The 22,137-nt window shown below is 39.8% G+C and overlaps 1 protein-coding gene across 1 annotated transcript in view; it reads left to right on the top strand.

Moving 5' to 3' along the window:
* The window catches only part of EML6 (EMAP like 6), a 287,760-nt gene that overhangs the window by 100,780 nt on the left and 164,843 nt on the right, over positions 1–22,137 (top strand). Inside the window, exons 4-5 of the mRNA XM_088841461.1 lie at positions 3,900–3,998; positions 19,786–19,854. Coding sequence (XP_088697587.1) covers positions 3,900–3,998; positions 19,786–19,854 — 168 coding nt within the window. The remainder of the gene's footprint in view (positions 1–3,899; positions 3,999–19,785; positions 19,855–22,137) is intronic.

Below are 22,137 nucleotides of genomic sequence, written 5' to 3'. Positions count from 1 at the left end.
TGCGGTAGTTTGAGCATTCTTTGGCATTGCCTTTCTTTGGGATTGGAATGAAGACTGACCTCTTCCAGTCCTGTGGCCACTGCTGAGTTTTCCAAATTTGCTGGCATATTGAGTGCAGCACTTTCACAGCATCATCTTTCAGGATTTGCAATAGCTCAATTGGAATTCCATCACCTCCACTAGCTTTGTTTATAGTGATGCTTTCTAAGGCCCACTTGACTTCACATTCCAAGATGTCTGGCTCTAGGTCAGTGATCACTTTATCGTGACTATCTTGGTCGTGAAGATCTTTTTTGTACAGTTCTGTGTATTCCTGCCACCTCTTCTTAATATCTTCTGCTTCTGTTAGGTCCATACCATTTCTGTCCTTTATCAAGCCCATCTTTGCATGAAATGTTCCCTTGGAATCTCTAATTTTCTTGAAGAGGTCTCTTGTTTTTCCTATTCTGTTGTTTTCCTCTATTTCTTTGCATTGATCGCTGAGGAAGGCTTTCTTATCTCTCCTTGCTATTCTTCAGAACTCTGTATTCAGATGCTTATATCTTTCCTTTTCTCCTTTGGTTTTCGCTTCTCTTCTTTTCACAGCTATTTGTAAGGCCTCCTCAGACAGCCATTTCGCTCTTTTGCATTTCTTTTCCATGAGGATGGTCTTGGTCCCTGTCTCCTGTGCAATGTCATCACCTCCTAATAATTCACTGATAAGATTCTCTTTGACTCTTTAACCTTGAGGTGACTTCTGACTCCATTTCCCTTTCCACTGCCTCTGATTCAAGCAGTCACTGATCATGTGTATATATTAGTTTCTTTACAGTGACTCTGACATTCATTCTCTTTTTCCCATTCTCCCTGCCACCAGTAATCTCTTAACTCGTCTCCTCCACACAGTCAATTTCTTGCTAATGCATTTCACCAACTGAAAAAGTGTCAGAATATTATTTTAAAATGAGAAAAGTTTGGAGTACCCCCTGACTGAAGTCCATACCTTGTGGCTGGGCATTCTCTGATAGCCAGCTTTTCTGTCCTTATCTGTTCCCCTGCAGTCAAGTTGGACATGTCAGTGAGATTCCTCTATGAGACCAGACACTTTGGCACCTCCAGGCCCTTTCTCACGCTGCCCTCTCCACCTTCAGTGCCCTGCTCACACTCCCTGCCCTTTATAGAGACTCACTTCCAGGACCCTTCATAGGACTTCATGAAGCCGTCCCAGTCTCCCCTTCCAACAAAGTGACTCTCTTTCCTTGGACTTCAGCAACACTTGATAGAAAAGATTTGTTCATGTATTAATAGATAACAATTATATCTCAATTTAAAAAATATATTACAGAGAAGGGACTGGAAATACGGAGACCTCATTCCTGGCTCTCCCTGCATTCACCTCCTCACTAAAGCTGTGCCTTTTCTTCTAGCCTTCTCCATGTTCCCAAGACACCCTTCCTCTGTCCCTTCCACCCTTTGTATTTATGCCAGTTAATTCCTTCAATCTTTTTTGGGGTAAATTTCAGAGGTGTTTCTCTTAAGTTCATACTGGGTTTCCCAGGTGGCACGGTGGTAAAGAATCCGCCTGCAATGCAGGAGGCGCAAGAGACATGGGTTTGATCCCTGGGTCAGGAAGATCCCCTGGAGAAGGAAAGGGCAACCCACTCCAGTATTCTTGCCTGGAAAATTCCATGGACAGAGGAGCCTGGTGGGCTACAGTCTGTGGGGTTGCAAAGAGTTAAACACGATTGAGCACTCATAATGTAGAAAGTCCTGTGAAATTACTCATAGAAAATTGACCAAACTGAGAGTTTGCAGGCAGCTCAGTAGATTATAGGACTTGACCTGGTTTGGGTCATTTTTTAAACTTTGTGTTTCTTCCTATTTTGAGAAAGTAGTGATCATTTCATTCAGTTCAGTACACAGGTAGACCCCTTGGTGTATGTTTTTGATTTAACTACTCTGCAATCTCATAATTGAATCAAGATAATGCATAAGTTCCATTATGTACAGGTCTTAAGAGAAATAGCTAGATAGTGACATTTATTCAGATTTGCAGTTACTGACTTCCTGATTAGGTTGAATGTGTCAGAATGCATATGCAAGTGGAGATGAATGCTTAGATGTGAACTCACATGCGCATTCTCTAATCTGATTTTGTTTTTCTAACACATCTCTTTATCAAAATTTGTTCTGAAGCACACAAGGAAAATGTAATGCAGCCGAGGGAGATCCAGCTGTAACTTTTAGTTTTTTGTTCAAGTTATTTTTTGTTAGAATCCTTGTTATTTTTTTAGGTTCCATTTTGAAGGTACAGGTAGGGGTGGACTGTATGGTACTTTCATAACTGTCAGTTGAGAAAAATGCCCTCCTATTTGTTTGCTGTGATGGATTTCATGGCTTGTTGATGCCTATGACTTCAGATCTACCTTTTTCCCTGGACAGAGTTCACTAAAATTGAGTGATGTTTAGAAAGTGACAAATGGCCTGTCACCTCACGAGCAACAAAAGGCAACAGAAATGCTTTTCGAGTAGCAATAAGGCCTGTCACTGCAAATGAACAGAATAGATTTCTTTTGGCTTTTTCTCAATCTTTTTCACATTTCTTATGTGGGTTTTACGTTAGGGCCCAAGTTTATGTTAACTAATTTTCTATTTAAGTAAAGAGAAAAGGAAAAATAAGCTGAATGGAATCCACCCACTCCAAATTTTCATGTATAGATAAAAATGCAACCATGTACTAGAATCATTTCTGTTGCTGGAACTCTCAATTGAAAATTATAGCAAAGACCTGCTTTCATTAAGAATCCATTTTAGACCCTCCAGCTGTATATTTTTTTAATCCTAAATATTCCTAATGGAAGTCACCTTTAGTGAAGAAACCTGAATAATTTCTGCATAACAACACGTGTACATTTAGCCATATATGGCTGTCTATCATTGCTTGACTACACACATACATGCATACTCAGTGAAATACATAAGCTCACATACTCTTACATTTGGGTAGTGATGTCTTAAAAATCCTTTGATTTACATTATTTCACAGTCCATACAACACTATTTTGTAGACAGAAAGAAATACTTCGCACTCATTTTACAGTTGAAAAAACAGAAATTTAAGGAGCTTAGCTAACTTTCTAACGTCTGTGTCTAGCTAATCACAAAGTCAAAAGAGAAGCCAAATCTGCTTACTCCCAGCCCAGACCTCTCTGTCTTACATAGTGCTTTTTTTTTTTTTCCTGAGTGCTGTTCTCCTAGAAGCTCCAGTTTTGGTGTCCCTAATACGTGTTTCGACGCTATTGATTTTGAATATACACAGGTTTTGGATTTCTTTTCCCTTCCAGGACAAGTTTCTGATCTGAATCCAAAGAATTTAGTTTTGGAGATGAAGTATCAGGTTACTTTTTACTAAACTTATGTATCCTTCTCTAGTTACTTCAAATGTTTGTGAAATTACGAAACTTAAGAATGAAGATAATATTAATGTGATTTATTCTCCATATGTTTGTAAAACCCATTCATTTTAACTGTTTGGTGAGGCTTTTCAACTTAAGAATCCTAGACACTCTTAAAACCATATTCGACTCTTAAAGCCAATTTAAAAAATGTAAGCCCTTCCTTCTAGTTCTGTTCCTATGATTTCCACTGATGAATCAGAGACTTCATGAGAGTTTGCATGTTTTTTATGTTTGTTATTATGTTAAGTTAGTTGTAGGTTTTAGGTCTATGAAATTTTATTATATGCTAATAGAAAAGTATCTAGTTTGATATCTTCAGTTTTGAGAAATAATTTTTTTTTCCATAAGAAATTCAATACCTGGCCCACAGTAGGCAATAAGAACTATTTACTGAAGGACAGCATGGATAATAGGAAACCTTCCTATCATTTTCTGGAGTTAAATATTTGTTCTTGTTCTTAGCGTTTAGCCTCTGTGGGATTGGATGCCAAAAACACAGTCTGCATTTGGGACTGGAGAAAGGGAAAACTTCTGGCCTCAGCCACCGGCCACTCTGACCGGGTAAGACTTGTTGGATCAAGCCATGCAGGTTTCATTACTGTGGAGGAACTGTGCTGTAGCTCTCAAAGTTGTAATAGTTTTTAAAGTAAATTTGCCACATGTAGATTTTCCTTCCATATTCAACTTAAAAACTTACTGTTTAAGAAAAATAATTTATGATTAGTAGCTATGTTGGCATGATCTCTTCTGGTGGTCAGATACTTTAAATTGTTACTGCTGTTCCTTGGTAAAATAAATTTTTGATACTGACATTTAGAAATAAAAATAGAATTGAATTTGAAACTATATGTACCATTTTGATGTATTCATCTAGAAATGGAAATAGTTGTTAGAAAGTAATATTCACAAAGATACGTTTACCAGTATATATGTTTGAATTTCAAAGGAATGTGATGACAACAGTGTGATTCTGTTATATTTGAGAACGTGGAATTTAACTGTGGTCTCCTGACCATTCATGTTGAAGTCATTGTGATCATAGATGATAATTCTATGTAGTCATAACTGGAAAGATGGGATAGGAAGCAGGCATGTACATTAGCTAGTTGGAAATCTATTTCCCTAGTTGTCTGGGATAATTAAAATAATTTCACTACTTTATCATCTTGATTTTCTAATTTTAGAAAATGAATCTGTATGACTGTCTCAGGTTGATTCCTGGTTGTTCTATATTTCTGCAGAATATGCACGCATGCTAAATCACTTCAGTGTGTCCAACTCTTTGCAACTCTATGGACCATAGCCCAAAAGGCTCCTCTGTCCATGGGATTCTCTAGACAAGAATACTAGAGTGGGTTGCCATGCCCTCCTCCAGAGAGATCTTCCCAACCCAGGGTTAAACCCACATCTCTTACATCTACCTGCATTGGCAAGCGGGTTCTTTTCCACTAAGACCGCCTGGGAAGCCCCTGGAAAATATGCAAAATGAAGCCCTAATTAAATATTAAATTCACCGCCTCTTGCTTGGTGTGAACACTAAAAGATTACATTGGAGAAGGAAATGGCAACCCACTCCAGTGTTCTTGCCTGGAGAATCCCAGGGACGGGGGAGCCTGGTGGGCTTCCGTTTATGGGGTCGCACAGAGTCGGACACGACTGAAGTGACTGAGCAGCAGCAGCAGCAGCATCTAGGGAGAATTGTCCTTTTAAGGGCATCCCAAAATTATGAGCTTCTGTGATAGCTTAGATGGTAAAGAATCTGCCTGCAATGCAGGAGACCTGGGTTTGATCCCTGGTTTGGGAAGATTCCCTTGAGAGAAAAAAATGGCAACCCACTCCAGTATTCTTGCCTGAAAAATCCCATGGAAAGAGGAGCCTGACGGGCTACAGTCCTTAGGTAGCAAAGAGCTGGACACGACTGAAGTGATTTAGTATCCAGAATGCACATATTAAATGGACAGAAGTGGTAACTCAGCTGGTAAAGAATCAGCTTGTAATGCAGGAGAACCAGGTTTGATCCCTGGATTGGGAAGATCCCCTGGAGAAGGAAATGGCAACCCACTCCAGTAATCTTGCCTGGAGAATCTCATGGACAGAGAAGTCTGGTGGGCTAGAGTCCACAGGGTTGCAAAGAGTCAGACACAACTGAGTGACTAACACACACACATTAAAAATTCCTTTTGCTCTCAGTTCAGTCCTTCAGTCCTGTCAGACTCTTTGCAACCCCCGGGACTGCAGCATGCCAGGCTTCCTTGTCCATCACCAGGGAAGTTTGAGCTTGTTCAAACTCATATCCATTGAGTCGGTACTGCTATCCAACTATCTCATCTTCTGTCATCCCCTTCTCCTGCCTTCAGTCTTGCCCAGCATCAGGGTCTTTTCTAACGAGTCAGCTCTTTGCATCAGATGGCTAAAGTATTAGAGTTTCAGCTTCAGCATCAGTCCTTCCAGTGAATATTCAGGACTGATTTCCTTTAGGATTGATTGATTTGATCTCCTTGCAGTCCAAGGGACTCTCAAGAGTCTTCTCCAACACCACAGTTCAAAAGCATCAATTCTTTGGTACTCAGCTTTCCTTATGGTCCAACTCTCACATCCATACATGACTACTGGAAAAACCATAGCTTTGACTAGATGGACTTCTGTTGGCCAAGTAATGTCTCTGCTTTTTAATATGCTGTCTAGGTTGGTCATAGCTTTTCTTCCAAGAAGCAAGCGTGTTTTAATTTCATGGTTGCATTCACCACCTGCAGTGATTTTAGAACCCAAGAAAATAAAGTCTTTCACTGTTTCCATTGTTTCCCATGTTTTTTGCCGTCAAGTGATGGGGCCGGATGCCATGATCTTCGTTTTTTGAATGTGGAGTTTTAAGCCAACTTTTTCACTCTCCTCTTTCACTTTCATTAAGAGGCTCTTTAGTTTCTCTTTGTTTTCTGCCATAAGGGTGGTGTCATCTGCATATCTGAGGTTATTGATATTTCTCCCTGCTATCTTGATTCCAGCTTGTGCTTCATCCATCCTGACATATCACATGATGTACTCTGCATATAAGATAAATAAGCAGGGTGACAATATATAGCCCTGATGTACTAGTTACCCAATTTTGAACCAGTCTGTTGTTCCATATCTGGTTATAACTGTTTCTTCTTGACCTGTATACAGGTTTCTCTGGAGGCAGGTAAGGTGGTCAGGTTTTCCCATCTCTTTAAGAATTTTCCATAGTTTCTTATGATCCACACAGTCAAAGGCTTTAGTGTAGTCAATGAAGCAGAAGTAGATATTTTTCTGGAATTCTCTAGCTTTTTCCGTGATCCAGTGTATGTTGGCAATTTGATGTCTGGTTCCAGTGCCTTTTCTAAATCCAGCGTGAACATCTGGAAGTTCTTGGTTCACATACTGTTGAAGCCTAGCCTGGAGAATTTTGAGCATTATTTTGCTAGCATGTGAAATGAGTGCAATTGTGCAGTAGTTTCAACATTCTTTGGGACTGGAATGAAAACTGACCTTTTCCAGTCCTGTGGCCACTGCTGAGTTTTCCAATTTGCTGAGATATTGAGTGCAGCACTTTAACAGCATCATCCTTAATAGCTCAGCTTGAATTCCATCACCTCCACTAGCTTTGTTCATAGTAATGTTTCCTAAGGCCCTCCAGGATGTCTGGCTCTAGGTGAGTGGTCACACCATTGTGTTAATCTGGGTCATGAAGATCTTTTTTGTATAGTTCTTCTGTGTATTCTTGCCACCTCTTCTTAATGTCTTCTGCTTCTGTTAGGTCCATACCATTTTTGTGCTTTATTGTGCCCATCTTTGCACGAAATATTCCCTTGGTATCTCTAATTTTCTTCAAGAGATCTCTAGTCTTTCCCATTCTACCTTTTTCCTCTATTTCTTTGCATTGATCATTTAGGAAGGTGTATTATCTTTTCTTACTATTCTTTGGACCTATGCATTCAGGTGGGTATATCTTTCCTTTGCCTTCTCTTCTTTTCTCAACTATTTGTAAGGCCTCCTCAAACAATCATTCTGCCTTTTTGCATTTCTTTTTCTTGGGAATGGTCTTGATCACCACCTCCTGTACAGTGTTACAAACCTCCATCCATAGTTCTTCAGGCATTCCATCAGATCTAATCCCTTGATTCTACTTGTCACTTCCACTGTATAATCATAACGATTCGATTTAGGTCATACCTGAATGGTCTAGTGGTTTTCCCTACTTTCTTCAGTTTAAGTCTGAATTTGGCACTAAGGAGTTCATGATCTGAGCCACAGTCAGCTCCCAGTCTTGTCTTTGCTGACTGTATAGAGCGTCTCCATCTTCAGCTGCAAAGAATATAATCAGTCTGATTTCAGTATTGACCATCTGGTGATGTACATGTATAAAGTCATCTCTTATGTTGTTGGAGGAGGGTGTTTGCTATGACCAGCATGTTCTCTTAGCAAAACTCTGTTAGCCTTTGCCCTGGTTCATTGTGTGCTCCAAGGCCAAACTTGCCTGTTACTCCAGGTATTTCTTAACTTCCTACTTTTGCATTCTAGTTCCGTTCCGTTCCGTTCAGTCACTCAGTCGTGTCCGACTCTTTGCGACCCCGTGGACTGTAGCCTACCAGGCTTCTCCATCCATGGGATTTTCCAGGCAAGAATACTGGAGTGGGTTACCATTTCCTTCTCCAGGGGATCTTAGTTACCTATGATGAAAAGAACATCTTTTTTTGGTGTTAGTCCTAGAAGATCTTATAGGTCTTCACAGAACCATTCAGCTTCAGCTTCTTTGGCATTAGTCATTGGAGCATAGTCTTGGATTACTGTGATATTGAATGGTTTGTCTTGAAAGCACACAGAGATCATTTTGAGATTGCACCCAAGTACTGCATTTCAGACTCTTTTGTTGACTGTGAGGCTACTCCATTTCTTCTAAGGGATTCTTGCCCACAGTAGTAGATATAATGGTCATCTGAATTAAATTTCCCCATTCTGGTCCATTTTAGTTCACTGATTCCTAACATGTTGATGTTCACTCTTGCCATCTCCTGTTTGACCACTTCCAATTTACTTTGATTCATGGACCTAAAATTCCAGGTTCCTGTGCAGTATTGTTCTTTACAATATCAGACTTTATTTCCACAACTGGGTGTTGTTTTCACTTTGGCTCAGCATCTTCATTCTTTCTGAAACTATTTCTCCGCTCTTCTCCAATAGCATATTGGGCACCTATTAACCTGGGGAGTTCATCTTTCAGTGTCATATCTTTTTGCCTTTTCATACTGTTCATGGGTTTCTGAAGGCAAGACTATTGAAGCGGTTTGCCATTCCCTTCTCCAGTGGACCATGTTTTGTCAGAACTCTCCACCATGACCCGTCCATCTTGGGTCTTTTTGTTCTAATTCTGTGAAAAATGCCATTGGTAATTTAATAGAAATTTCATTGAATCTGTAGATTACCGTGGGTAATATAGTCATTTTAACAATATTGATTGTTCTAATACAAGAACGTGCTATATCTTTCCATCTGTCTGTATCAACTTTGATTTCTTTCATCAGCATCTTACAGTTTTTTGAGTACAGGTCTTTTGCCTTCTTAGTCACTTAGCCATGTCTGACTCTTTGTGACCGCACAGACTGTAGCCCGCCAGCCCCTCTGTCCATGGGATTCTCCAGGCAAGAATACTGGAGTGGATTGCTATTAGCTAGGTTTATTCCTAGGTATTTCGTTTGTTTTGATGGGATGGTAAATAGGATTGTTTCCTTAATTTCTCCGTCTGATCTTTCATTTTTAGTGTATAGGAATGGAAAATATTTTTATGCATTAATTTTGTATCCTGCAACTTTATTGAATTCATTGATGAGATCTAGCGGTTGTAGCATCTTTAGGGTTTTCTATATACAGTATCATGTCATCTGCAAACAGTAGTGGTTTTACTTTTTGTTTTCCAATTTGGATTCCTTTTATCTATTTTTCTTCTTTCAGTGCCATGGTGAGGACTTCCAAAACTATGTTGAATAAATCTAGCGAGAGTGGACATTCTTGTCTTCTTCCTGATGTTAGAGGAAATGTGTGGAGTTTTAAACCATTGAGAACAATGTTAGCAATGGGTTTGTCATATATGGCCTTTATTATGTTGAAAAAGGTTCCCTCATATGCTTACTTTGTGGAGAGTTTATTTTTTATCATAAATGGGTGTTGAATTCTGTCAAAAAATTTTTTTCTTCATCTATTGAGATGATTGTATAGTTTAAAACCTTCAGTTTGTTAATGTGGTGTATCACACTGATTGTGGATGTTGAAGAATCCTGGCATACTGGGATAAATCCCACTTGATCATGGCATGTATGATCCTTTTACTGTGTTGTTGGATTGAATTTGCTAGTATTTTGTTGAGTATTTTTGCATCTGTGTTCTTCAGTGATTTGTCGTTGTTCAGTCGCTCAGTCGTGTCAGACTCTTAGTGACCCCGTGGACTGCAGCACTCCAGGCTTTCCTGTCCTTCACTATCAGCCAGAGCTTGCTCAAACTCACGTGCATTGAGTCAGTGATGCCATCCAACCACCTCATCCTCTGTCGCTCCCCTCTTTTGCCTTCACTCTTGCCCAGCATCAGGGTTTTTTCCAGTGAGTTGGCTCTTTGCATCAGGTGGCCAAAGTATTGGAGCTTCAGCTTCAGCATCAGTCCTTCCAATGAATATTCAGGGTTGATTTCCTTTAGGATTGATCAGTTTGATCTCTTTGCTGTCCAAGGAACTCTCAAGAGTTTTCTCCAGCACAGTTTGAAAACATCAATTCTTTAGTGCTCGGCCTTCTTTATGGTTCAGTTCTCACATCCATACATAACTACTGGAAAAACCATAGTTTTGACTATATAGACCTTGGTTGGCAAAGTAATGTCTCTGCTTTTTAATATGCTGTCAAGGTTTGTCATAGCTTTTTTTCCAAGAAGCAAGAGTTATTTCATTTCATGGCTGCAGTCATCATCCACAGTGATTTTTGGAGCCCAAGACAATAAAATCTGTCACTGCTTCTACTTTTCCCCCTTCCATTTGCCATGAAGTGATGGGACCGGATGCCCTGATCTTCATTTTTTGAATGTTGAGTTTTAAGCCAGCTTTTTCCGTCTCCTCTTTCACCCTCATCAAGTGTCTGTTTAGTTCTTCTTCGCTTTCTGCCATTAGAGTGGTATCATCTGCATATCTAAAGTTGTTGATATCTCTCCCTACAATCTTGATTCCAGCTTGTGATTCATCCAGCCTAGCATTTCACATGATGTACTCTGCATACAAGTTAAATAAGCCAGGTGACAATATTTAGCCTTGTCGTACTCCTTTCCCAATTTTGACCAATGTGTTGTTCCATATCTGATTCTAACTGTTGCTCCTTGACCTGCATACAGGTTTCTCAGGAGACAGTTAAGGTGGTCTGGTAGTCCTGTCTCTTTAAGAATTTTCCACAGTTTGTTGTGATCCGCACAGCCAAAGGCTTTAGCATAGTCAGTGAAGCAAAAGTAGGTGTTTTTCTGGAATTCATCAGTGATACTGGCCTGTACTTTTCTTTTAATGTGATATCTTTATCTGGTTTTTGTATCAAAGTGATTCTGGCCTCATAGAATGAGTTTGGGAGTATTTCTTCCTCTGCAGTTTTTTGGAAGAATTTCAGAAGGATAGGTGATAGTTCTTTAAATGTTTGTTGGAATTCACCTGTGAAGTCCTGTGTTCCTGGACTTTTGTTTATTGTTGTTTATAATCACTAAGTCATGTCCAACTCTTTGTGACTCTATGGACTGCAGCATGCCAGTCTTTCTTGTCCTTCACTTTCTCCTGCAATTTGCTTAAACTCGTGTCCATTGAGTTGGTAATGCTATCCAACCATCTAATCCTCTGTCTCCTTTGTTTATTGGAAGTTCTTAAATCACAGTTTCAATTTCAGTACTTGTGATTGGTCTGTTCATATTTTTTATTTCTTCCTGGTTCAGTCTTGGAAGGCTTACTTTTCTAAGAATTTGTCCATTTCTTCTAGGTTGTCCATTTTATCAGCATATAGTTGCTTATAATAGTTTCTTATGATCCCTTGTGTTTCTGTGGTGTCAGTTGTAAAAAAAGTAGTTCACCTTTTTCATTTCTAATTTTATTGATTTGAGCCTTCTCCCTTTTTTTTCTTGATGAGCCTGGCTAGTCTATGGCCATATCATCCTGAACCTGCCTTATCTCTCCTGGTCTTGGAAATTAAGCAGGGTTGGGACTGGTTTAGTACTTGGATGGGAGTCCAGCTAAAGGATTATGAATTTTGTTTATGTTTTTAAAGAAGCAGCTTTTGGTTTCATTGATCTTTTATATTGTTTTCTTTGCATTTCAATTATTTGCTCTGATCTTTATGAATACTTTTCTTCTACTAACTTTGGGTTTCTATTACTACTAGAAAGTAGTACTTCTACTACTTTCTTCTACTCAGCTACTAACATTAGGTTTGTTTGTGCTTCTTTCTCTATTTACTTTCTCTGTAAGATTAAGTTGTTTGTTTGAAATTTTTCTTGTTTCCTGAGGTAAGATTGTTGTTGCTATTGTTTAGTCACTAAGTCATGTCTGACTCTCTTTTGTGACCCCATGGACTGTAGCCTGCCAGGCTTCTCTGTCCATGGGATTTCCCAGGCAGGAATAATGGAGTGGGTTGCTATTTCCTTCTCCAGGGGATCTTCCTGACCCCGGGATCAAACTCCTGTCTTCTGCATCACAGGTGCATTTTTTTTTTTTAAACCTCTGAGGGCTTCTCAGATAGCTCAGTGGTAAGACTACATTGCTATACATTTCCTTCTTAGAACTGCTTTGGCTGTGTCCCATAATTTTTGGATTGTTGTATTTTCTTTGGTATTTGTCTCTAGGTATTTTTTAAATTTCCTCTTTGATTTATTCAGTGATCTTTTTGTTGTTTGGTAACAATGTTTAACACAAACATTCCACATGTTTGTGCTTTTTGTAAGTTTTTTCTTGTGATTGATTTATAATTAGTCCATCTGGTATAATGTGTCATTTAAGAACTGTGTTTCCTTATTGATTTTGTCTGGATAATCTGTATATTGATGTAACTGGGTGTTAAAGTTCTCCACTATTATTGTGTTACTGTCACTTTCTCCTTTTATGGCTGTTAGTGTTTGCCTTATATATTGAGGTGCTCCTATATTTTGTGCATATATTAATATATTTATAATGTTTATATCTTGTTCTTAGATTGATCCCTTTATCATTATGCAATGTCCTTCTTTGTCTCTTGTAACAGTCTTTAATTTTAAGTCTATTTTGTCTGATATGAATATTACTACTCCAGCTTTCTTTTGCTTTCCATTTGTGCGAAATACCTTTCTCCATCCCCTCACTTTCAGTCTGTATGTGTCCCTAGATCTGAAGTGGGTCTTTTGTAGACAGCATATATACATGTCTTATTTTTGTATCCATTCAGCCAGTCTATATGTATTGGTTGGAGTCATTTTTTTAAGTGTTTGGATTTGTTTTGTATGTCTTTTTTCTTCCCTACCTCTTTTGTTCTCTTGTGATTTGATGACTATCTTTAGTGTTGTGTTTGGATTGCTTTTTATTTGTGTATCTATTGTGTATTTTTGATTTTCAGTTTTCATGAGATTTTAATATAGCATTTTGTATATATATATCAGTTCAGTTCAGTCACTAAGTCGTGTCCTACTCTTTGCAACCCCATGAATCACAGCACACCAGGCCTCCCTGTCCATCACCAACTCCCGGAGTTCACTCAAACTCACCTCCATCGAGTCGGTGATGTCATCCAGCCATCTCATTCTCTCGTCCCCTTCTCATCCCGACCCCAATCCCTCCCAGCATCAGTCTTTTCCAGTGAGTCAACTCGTCACATGAGGTGGCCAAAGTATTGCAGTTTCAGCTTTAGCATCAGTCCTTCCAATGAACATCCAGGAGTGATCTCCTTTAGAATGGACTGGTTGGATCTCCTTGCAGTCCAAGGGACTCTCAAGAGTCTTCTCCAGCACCACAGTTCAACAGCATCAATTCTTCGGCAATCAGCTTTCTTCACAGTCCAACTCTCACATCCATACAGGACCACGGGAAAAACCATAGCCTTGACTAGACGGACCTTGGTTGGCAAAGTAATGTCTCTGCTTTTTAATATACTATCTAGGTTGGTCATAACTTTCCTTCCAAGGAGTAAGCGTCTTTTATTTCATGGCTGCAGTCAGCATCCGCAGTGATTTTGGAGCCCAAAAAAACAAAGTCTGACACTGTTTCCACTGTTTCCCCATCTATTTCCCATGAAGTGATGGGACCAGATGCCATGATCTTAGTTTTCTGAATGTTGAGCTTCAAGCCAACCTTTTCACTCTCCTCTTTCACTTTCATCAAGAGGCTTTTGAGTTCCTCTTCACTTTCTGCCATAAGGGTGGTGTCATCTGCATATCTGAGCTTATTGATATTTCTCCCGGCAATCTTGATTCCAGCTTGTGCTTCTTCCAGCCCAGTGTTCCTCATGATGTACTCTGCATATAAGTTTAATAAGCAGGGTGACAATATACAACCTTGACGTACTCCTTTTCATATTTGGAACCAGTCTGTTGTTCCATGTCCAGTTCTAACTGTTGCTTCCTGACCTGCATACAGGTTTCTCAAGAGGCAGGTCAGGTGGTCTGGGATTCCCATCTCTTTCAGAATTTTCCATAGTTTATTGTGATCCACACAGTCAAAGGCGTTGGCATAGTCAGTGAAGCAGAAATAGATGTTTTTCTGGAACTCTCTTGCTTTCTCCATGATCCAGCGGATGTTGGCAATCTCTGGTGCCTCTGCCTTTTCTAAAACCTGCTTGAACATCTGGAAGTTCACATATTGCTGAAGCCTGGCTTGGAGAATTTTGAGCATGACTTTACTAGCGTGTGAGATGAGTGTAATTGTGTGGTAGTTTGAGCATTCTTTGGCATTGCCTTTCTTTGGATTGGAATGAAGACTGACCTTTTCCAGTCCTGTGGCCACTGCTGAGTTTTCCAAATTTGCTGGCATATGGAGTGCAGCACTTTCACAGCATCATCTTTCAGGATTTGCAATAGCTCAACTGGAATTCCATCACCTCCACTAGCTTTGTTCGTAGTGATGCTTTCTAAGGCCCATTTGACTTCACATTCCAAGATGTCTGGCTCTAGGTGAGTGATCATGCCATCGTGATTATCTTGGTCATGAAGATCTTTTTTGTACAGTTCTTCTGTGTATTCTTGCCACCTCTTCTTAATATCTTCTGCTTCTGTTAGGTCCATACCATTTCTGTCCTTTATCGAGCCTATCTTTGCATGAAATGTTCCCTTGGTATCTCTGATTTTCTTGAAGAGATCTCTTGTTTTTCCTATTCTGTTGTTTTCCTCTATTTCTTTGCATTGATCGCTGAGGAAGGCTTTCTTATCTCTCCTTGCTATTCTTTGGAACTCTGCATTCAGATGCTTATATAAACACACACACACAATAGATTTAAGTTGGTAGTCTCTCAATTTCAAGTGCATTTCCAAATCCTGCATGTGTGTTCTTCTCTTCTCATATTGCTCGTTTGATACCAGATTTGTGTGTAGAAAATTTCCTATTTTTACTTTGTGTTTACCTTTTCAGTGAGCTTTCCCATTTATAATCTTCTCGTTTCTATTTGTGGCCTTTTCTTTTTCAACTGAAGAACTTCCTTTAGTACTTGTTTAGAACTGGTTTGGTGGTGCTGAATTCTGTTAGCCTTTGCTTCTCTGTAAAGCTTCGATATCTCCTTTGAATCTGAATGAGAGCCTTGATGGGTAGAATATTCTTAGTTGTACGTTTTTCCTTTTCATCTCTTTGAATTATATTGTGCTGTTGTAGCCACGTGTTCCAGGAAACAAACTCACTCAGAAGGATGATGAAGATAGTGAAGAGCAGTTTATTACACATGTGGGGCCAAGGCAGAGTCTCCTCTTAGCCAAGGACCCTGACCAGTTTTTGTGAAAACCTTATATACCCTAAGTATACGTGCCCAAACCCACCTCCCCAAAGTCCCTGAAACTAGTCTGAACAAAGGAAGAGAAAGATACAATCAAAGTTAACCCGTGATTCATATGCGTTAAGCCGAGGTAGTTAACAGTGGACAATTATCAATAGGCCTGTGGTCATACCCCAATAAGCATAATAGAATTTGTGATTCTATTTGGTTACACAGATAATTAGGGTATTCTTTTAGGCAATGGAGAGTCTAGGTATGAGCTCTGGGGTTCTTCCATCTGACGGGGGGGGGGGCGTCTGGTTTTCCAGTTGGTATGTCATTTCCATAGATACCGGGCATATAGCTCCAAGTCCACAGTCTGGCCCAAGATGGAGTCCTGCTTTCAAGATGGAGCCTGTTCTGTCTGTTTCCTCCTTCAGCTTCACTCCCTTCTGTGGTTTCTGCTGAAAAATCAGGTGGTAAACCTTACGGGGATTTGATATGTATGTTGCTTGTTGCTTTTACTCTTTTCCTTTAAGTTTTGTTAATTTGATTACTATGTGTCTCAATGTGTTCCTCCTTGGGTTCATCCTGTATGGAACTCTGAACTCCCTGGACTTGAATTCGAGAGTTTCTTTCCCCATATTAGGGAAGTTTTTGGCTCTTATCTCTACAAATATATTCTCAGGTTCTGTCTCTCTTCTTCTGGGACCCCTTTAGTGTGAATTTGGGGCATTTAAGAGGAGATTGAAAAAGTTGGCTTGAAGCTCAACATTCAGAAAACAAAGACCGTGGCATCTGGTCCCATCACTTCATGGGAAATAGATGGGGAAACAGTGGAAACAGTGTCAGACTTTATTTTTGGGGGCTCCAAAATCACTGCAGATGCTGATTGCAGCCATGAAATTAAAAGACACTCCTTGGAAGGAAACTTACGACCAACCTAGATAGCATATTAAAAAGCAGAGACATTACTTTGCCAACAAAGGTCTGTCTAGTCAAGGCTATGGTTTTTTCCGTGGTCATGTATGGATGTGAGAGTTGGACTGTGAAGAAAGCTGATTGCCGAAGAATTGATGCTTTTGAACTGTGGTGCTGGAGAAGACTCTTGAGAGTCCCTTGGACTGCAAGGAGATCCAACCAGTCCATTCTAGAGGAGATCAATCCTGGGTGTTCATTGGAAGGACTGATGCTAAAGCTGAAACTCCAATACTTTGGCCACCTCATGCGATGAGTTGACTCACTGGAAAAGACTCTGATGCTGGGAAAGGTTGGAGGCGGGAGGAGAAGGGGACGACAGAGAATGAGATGGCTGGATGGCATCACCGACTCGATGGAGGTGAGTTTGAGTGAACTCCGGGAGTTGGTGATGGACAGGGAGGCCTGGTGTGCTGTGGTTCATGGGGTCGCAGAGAGTCGGACACAACTGAGCGACTGAATGGAACTGAATGTTCTCCCAGAATCTCTGAGACTGTCCTCGCTTCTTTTCATTCCTTTTTCTGTATTCTTTTCTGCAGCATTGATTTCCATCAGTCTGTCTTTCGTCTCATTGGTTCTTCTGCCTCATTTATTCTATTATTGATTCTTTCTAGGCATTTTCCATTTCAATTATTGTATTGTTCATCTCTCTTCTTTAAAGCTAGTCTTCATTAAATATTTCTTGTATCCTCTTAGCCTGTGCTTCCATTTTTTTTTCTGAGATCTTAGATTGTCTTTACTATCATTACTCTGCATACTTTTTCAGGTAGATTGTCTGTCTCCACTTCACTTAACTATTCTTTTGGGGTTTTATCTTGTTTCTTCATGTGGAACATATTTCTCTGCCGTCTCATTTTGTCTAACTTTCTGTGTTTGTGGTGTCTGTTTCTCAGGCTGCAGGATTGTAGTTCCTCTTCATTCTGGTGTCTTGCCCCTCGTGGATGAGGCTACTCTAGAGGCTTGTGCAGGCTTTCTGGTAGGAGGGACTAGTGCTTGGACCCTTGTGAGTAGAGCTGGGTCTTATCTCTCTGGTGGGCAGAACATGTCAAGGGGTGTGTTTATAGGCAGCTGTTGGCTCAGGGTGGCTTTAGATAGACTGTCTGCTAATAGGTGGGGCTGTCTTCCCACCCTGTTGGTTGTTTGGCCTGAGGCATCCTAGCACTGGAACCTACAGGCTGTTGGGTGGGGCAGTTCTTGGTGCCAAAATGGCAACCCAAATAGCCACTTCCTGGAGAGCTCATGCCAGTGAATATTCTCTGGGATCTCCACCACCAGTGTCCTTGCCCCCACAGTGAGCCACAGCCAACCCCCCTGCCTCCTAAAGAGACCCTTCCTTGACCTAACCCTAACCCTTAGATCTGCCCAAGCTCCCGTGGAGTCACTGCTTTGCCCTGGGTTCCCATGCACATGAAACCTTGTGTGCAGTCTCCAAGATTGGAGTCTCTTTTTTCCCAGTTCTGTGGAGCTCCTGCACTCAAGCCCCACTGACCTTCAAAGCCAAATGCTCCCAGGGCTCCTTCTCCTGATGCCAGACCACCCAGGCTGGGGTGCTTGACATGCAGTTCAGAACTCACTCCTGTGGGAGAACCTCTGATATGTTAGATTGGTCAAAGAATTTACTTGAGTTTTTCCATTAGCTATTACAGAAAACCCAAATGAACTCTTTGGCCAATCCAATAATTATTTTCCAGTTTGTTGGTCTCCCACCCAGCAGGTATGTGATTTGATTATATTGTGAACATGCCCCTTCTACCCATCTTGTTGTGGCTTCTTCCCTGTCTTTGGGTGTAGAATTTTGAGGAGTGGGTAATTTGAGTCTTTTTCGTAAATGGTTGTTCATCAGTTACTTGTGATTTTGGTGTTTTCATGAGAGGAGGTGAGTTCAAGTCTGAATCCTCTGCCACCTTGTCTCCTGCTCATCGTTTGCATTTTGGATATTACTGTTTCTGCTGTCCTATAATCCCATTGTATATTATAAAGTAGTTGAGTTGGGCTGCATCAATAAATGATTTTGCTATTGTTTTGTTAATGTACTGTATACTTTACAGTTAGGAGTAGACTGTAAAAATACAATGCTATCTAGCAAGAACTCTTTAAAGACCCAGAATGTTTTAATAAATACCATTTTTGGAACACTGTTCTCCCAGGCTCCATAATTTGTATCACATAGTTTTGCTCTTTATTACTATTGTCAGTATAAATTATTATTGGTTGATTAGAGGCAGATGGTTTTTCAAGATTATTTTAGTGGCTAAAGTACTTAATAACTAGCACTAATTTATATAATCAGTGCTTTGTAGTCTTCAAAATGATCATACATACATTCAGTTCAGTCAGTTCAGTTCAGTCGCTCAGTCGTGTGTGACTCTCCGTGACCCCATGAATCACAGCACGCCAGACCTCCCTGTCCATCACCAACTCCCAGAGTTCACTCAAACTCATGTCCATCGAGTCGGTGATGCCATCCAGCCATCTCATTCTCTGTCGTCCCCTTCTCCTCCTGCTTCCAGTCCCTCACGGCATCAGAGTCATTTCCAGTGAGTCAACTCTTCGCATGAGGTGGCCAAAGTATTGGAGTTTCAGCTTTATACATACATTACATTATCTTAATTGATCTCACAACAGAACTGAGGTGACTCATTCATTTTTCAGAAGATGAAGTTAAGTTTAGAGATGCTAAGGCTTGCCTGAGCTCAGATAGCTTCAGGCTTCAGTGCTCTTTCTGTGGTTCATAATTGTTCCTTTCTACCTTACCAAAGGTTCTCCTCCTTTGTCTGATTGGAGCAATAGCTCCTTCCTATGTGATAGCAGCCTCTTTCTTTGGTTAGTCTCTGCCTCTGATGATTGGTTCTTCTTTCTATTAGAGCATCATAGAATGTGGTCCATGGACCACCTACATCAGCATCTTCTGGGCTGTGTTTTTAAATGCATGTGCTTGACTCACTAAATTTCTACTAAATTAGTGGAATGTCGTGATCCCACTAAATCCACCCAATTTCCAATCCACTAAATCAAAATCTCTGACATGGGCCTGGGGTAATATGCACTTTAAACAATTGCCATTCTCTTTGTTTTTATTGTAACTCTATCTCAAAAGTGTTTTATTAACGTTGTGGAGAACCAAAAATTTTGATAAATGATCCAAAATCATCGGTTTGTTTACCCTGGTTGGACAAAGTTAAAAATGTGATAGTAGTTTGTTCTCAGTGATTATGGTTAATTATTTCTTCTCCGCTCAGGCCTAACGTAAATAGACACAAAATGATAAAATGTGTATTAGCAATTCCTAACTCATCTCCAGAGCCAAATCCTCCATTTGTGTGGGTGACCTTGTGTTCTGAGTGTGAGGGTAGAATCTTGGCAATTGGAAAGTATCTGAAAGAAGGCAAAAACACATGAATGTGAAACTTTTTATCTTTTTTAAACAGATTTTTGATATTTCCTGGGATCCATATCAGCCAAACAGAGTGGTTAGCTGTGGAGTGAAACATATAAAGGTAAAGCAGTTATTTAAAAGAAATTTGGGTACCTCATATGAAAATAATTTTAGATGTCTATGTGTATAATTTGGTGTTAAGAAACTACTCAACTTTACATTTTCCCCCTTAAATTTAGACGCTTCTTACCAGCATCTCTGATCCTGAAGCCTGCTTCCTTCAGCTGATGGGCCTCTGTTTCAGAAATGCAGTGTAACAACAATCAAGCAAAGTGCCCAGCTTGTAGCTAAAAAGGAAACTTTATATCAATTACATATTATAAAGAAGACTCAATACTTTTAGAATTGCATGTTTTAAAACAGTTCTGATTTTAAGTTCATGAATTAAGTTTTTATATTATGAATGTTTATACATATTGCATGTCAAAATTTTTTGGTGTGTTGCTATGTTCTCTTAGAAGAAAGGTGCCATGTTACGTTGGATATAGAAAGAAAGGGATACATAGCACAAACCTCCATGGGTCACTGGCTTTTAAATGCCTCTGTTTTCCTGTGGACTACACAGCCTGTAATACTGCTAGTGGCCCAGGACTGGCCTCTATTTGCTTCTCTATTTTGTTACACAGGTAGCATGATTAACACCATCAACATCCTTTGCTCTGACATAGCAAAAATTTCTCCGGACCCAGGGATATGTCCTGGGATCTTCTGACTATAAGTTTGTAGAGAATATAAAATAAAATTCATAAATAAAGGAATATAAAGGTAAGTTACATGCTTGAATAGAGAATATGTTGGTCTCTGCTGATATAAAAATCGTGCATTTCTGTACAATCGGAGTAGATGTCTGTATTATTCCTCCAACCAGCACCTCCTGTGTCCCAGTTCTTTTGCTGTTGTTTTAGTCTAGTTTTTCGTGATCCTTTCCATTATTCCTATTTAATGCTGAAAGATAGGACACATGATAAAATGCTCAGAAGTACATATAACAAGAAATATGAAAGATTTAATTTAAAGATTATTATAAAGCTTTACAGGCTTCCCTCATAACTCAGTTGGTAAAGAATCTGCCTGCAATGCAGGAGACCCTGGTTGAATTCCTGGGTCAGGAAGATCCGCTGGAGAAGGGATAGGCTACCCACTCTAGTATTCTTGGGCTTCCCTTGTGGCTCAGCTGGTAAAGAATCTGCCTGCAATGTGGGAGACTAGGGTTTGATCCCTGGGTTGGGAAGATCCCCTGGAGAAGAGAAAGGCTACCCGCTCCAGTATTCTGGCCTGGAGAATTCCATGGGCTATACAGTCCATGGGGTCACAAAGAGTCAGACACAACTGAGTGACTTGCACTTGCACTTTCATTTGCATAAAACTTTACGGAGGGATGTAAAAGAAGACTTCTGCAAATGGGGAGAGAGAACTTTGATTTTGGACATGAAGTATAAAAATTATAAATGCATTATTTATATCCAAGTTAATAAATATTTAATACAAGTTCAATTAAAATCATTATAAAATTTATTATTATCTGATATTTCCCTTTAATTCTAAGTTAATCTATCGATTGGCTTTCCACATGACACTAGTGGCAAAGAACCTGCCTGCCAATGCAGGTAGAGGTAAGAGACCCGAGTTTGATCCCTGGATTGGGACGATCCCCTGGTGAAGGGCATAGCAACCCACTCTAGTATTCTTGCCTGGAGAATTCCATGGACAGAGGAGCCTGGTGGGATACAGTCCATAGGGTCAGAAAAATAGATAGATAAACACCAACAAAAAAGAAACTAAACTGAGAAATAGACCTTAGTATTATACCCTAAATTGTCATTCATATTATCTCTGACAAATGGGCACTAGAACAGTTTATTATTCTCGTTGTATGTCATTACTTCATAGCATATACTGCAATAAACTATTTGTGAATTAAAGAGTTAAATGTTTAAAAAACTATAAAATAACTAGAGGAATGTATAAGTAAATATTTAATTTCTTTCCATTTGGAGAAAGGTATTTTTAAATATAAAAGTAAATCATAAAGATATTTGATAAAAATAATCAATAAACAATACATAGTAAGAAATGGAAGGGAGTTTTATGCAAGCCAAGCTGAGGACTAGCCCAGGAGTACAGTCTCCACCAAGGAAGAAAGCATTCTGGAGAAACATAGTTTTCAACACACTTTTATATTTTGTTGAAACAAAGAACATACATACATCAAACATGACAGGCATTTTCCTTCAAGGTTTCAACAGAGATGTGGGCTTCCTAGGTGGCTCAGATGGTAAAGAGTCTCCTCCTCAACGGAGGAGACTGTGTTTGATCCCTGGGTGGGGAAGATCCTCTGGAGAAG

Source organism: Moschus berezovskii, chromosome 11, assembly GCF_049115385.1.
Source record: "Moschus berezovskii isolate FMDL1 chromosome 11, NW_MosBer_1.0, whole genome shotgun sequence".
NCBI classification, from domain to species: Eukaryota; Metazoa; Chordata; class Mammalia; order Artiodactyla; family Moschidae; genus Moschus; species Moschus berezovskii.
Note: the sequence above shows the minus strand (reverse complement) of the source record. Positions and strands in the feature narration are given on the sequence as shown.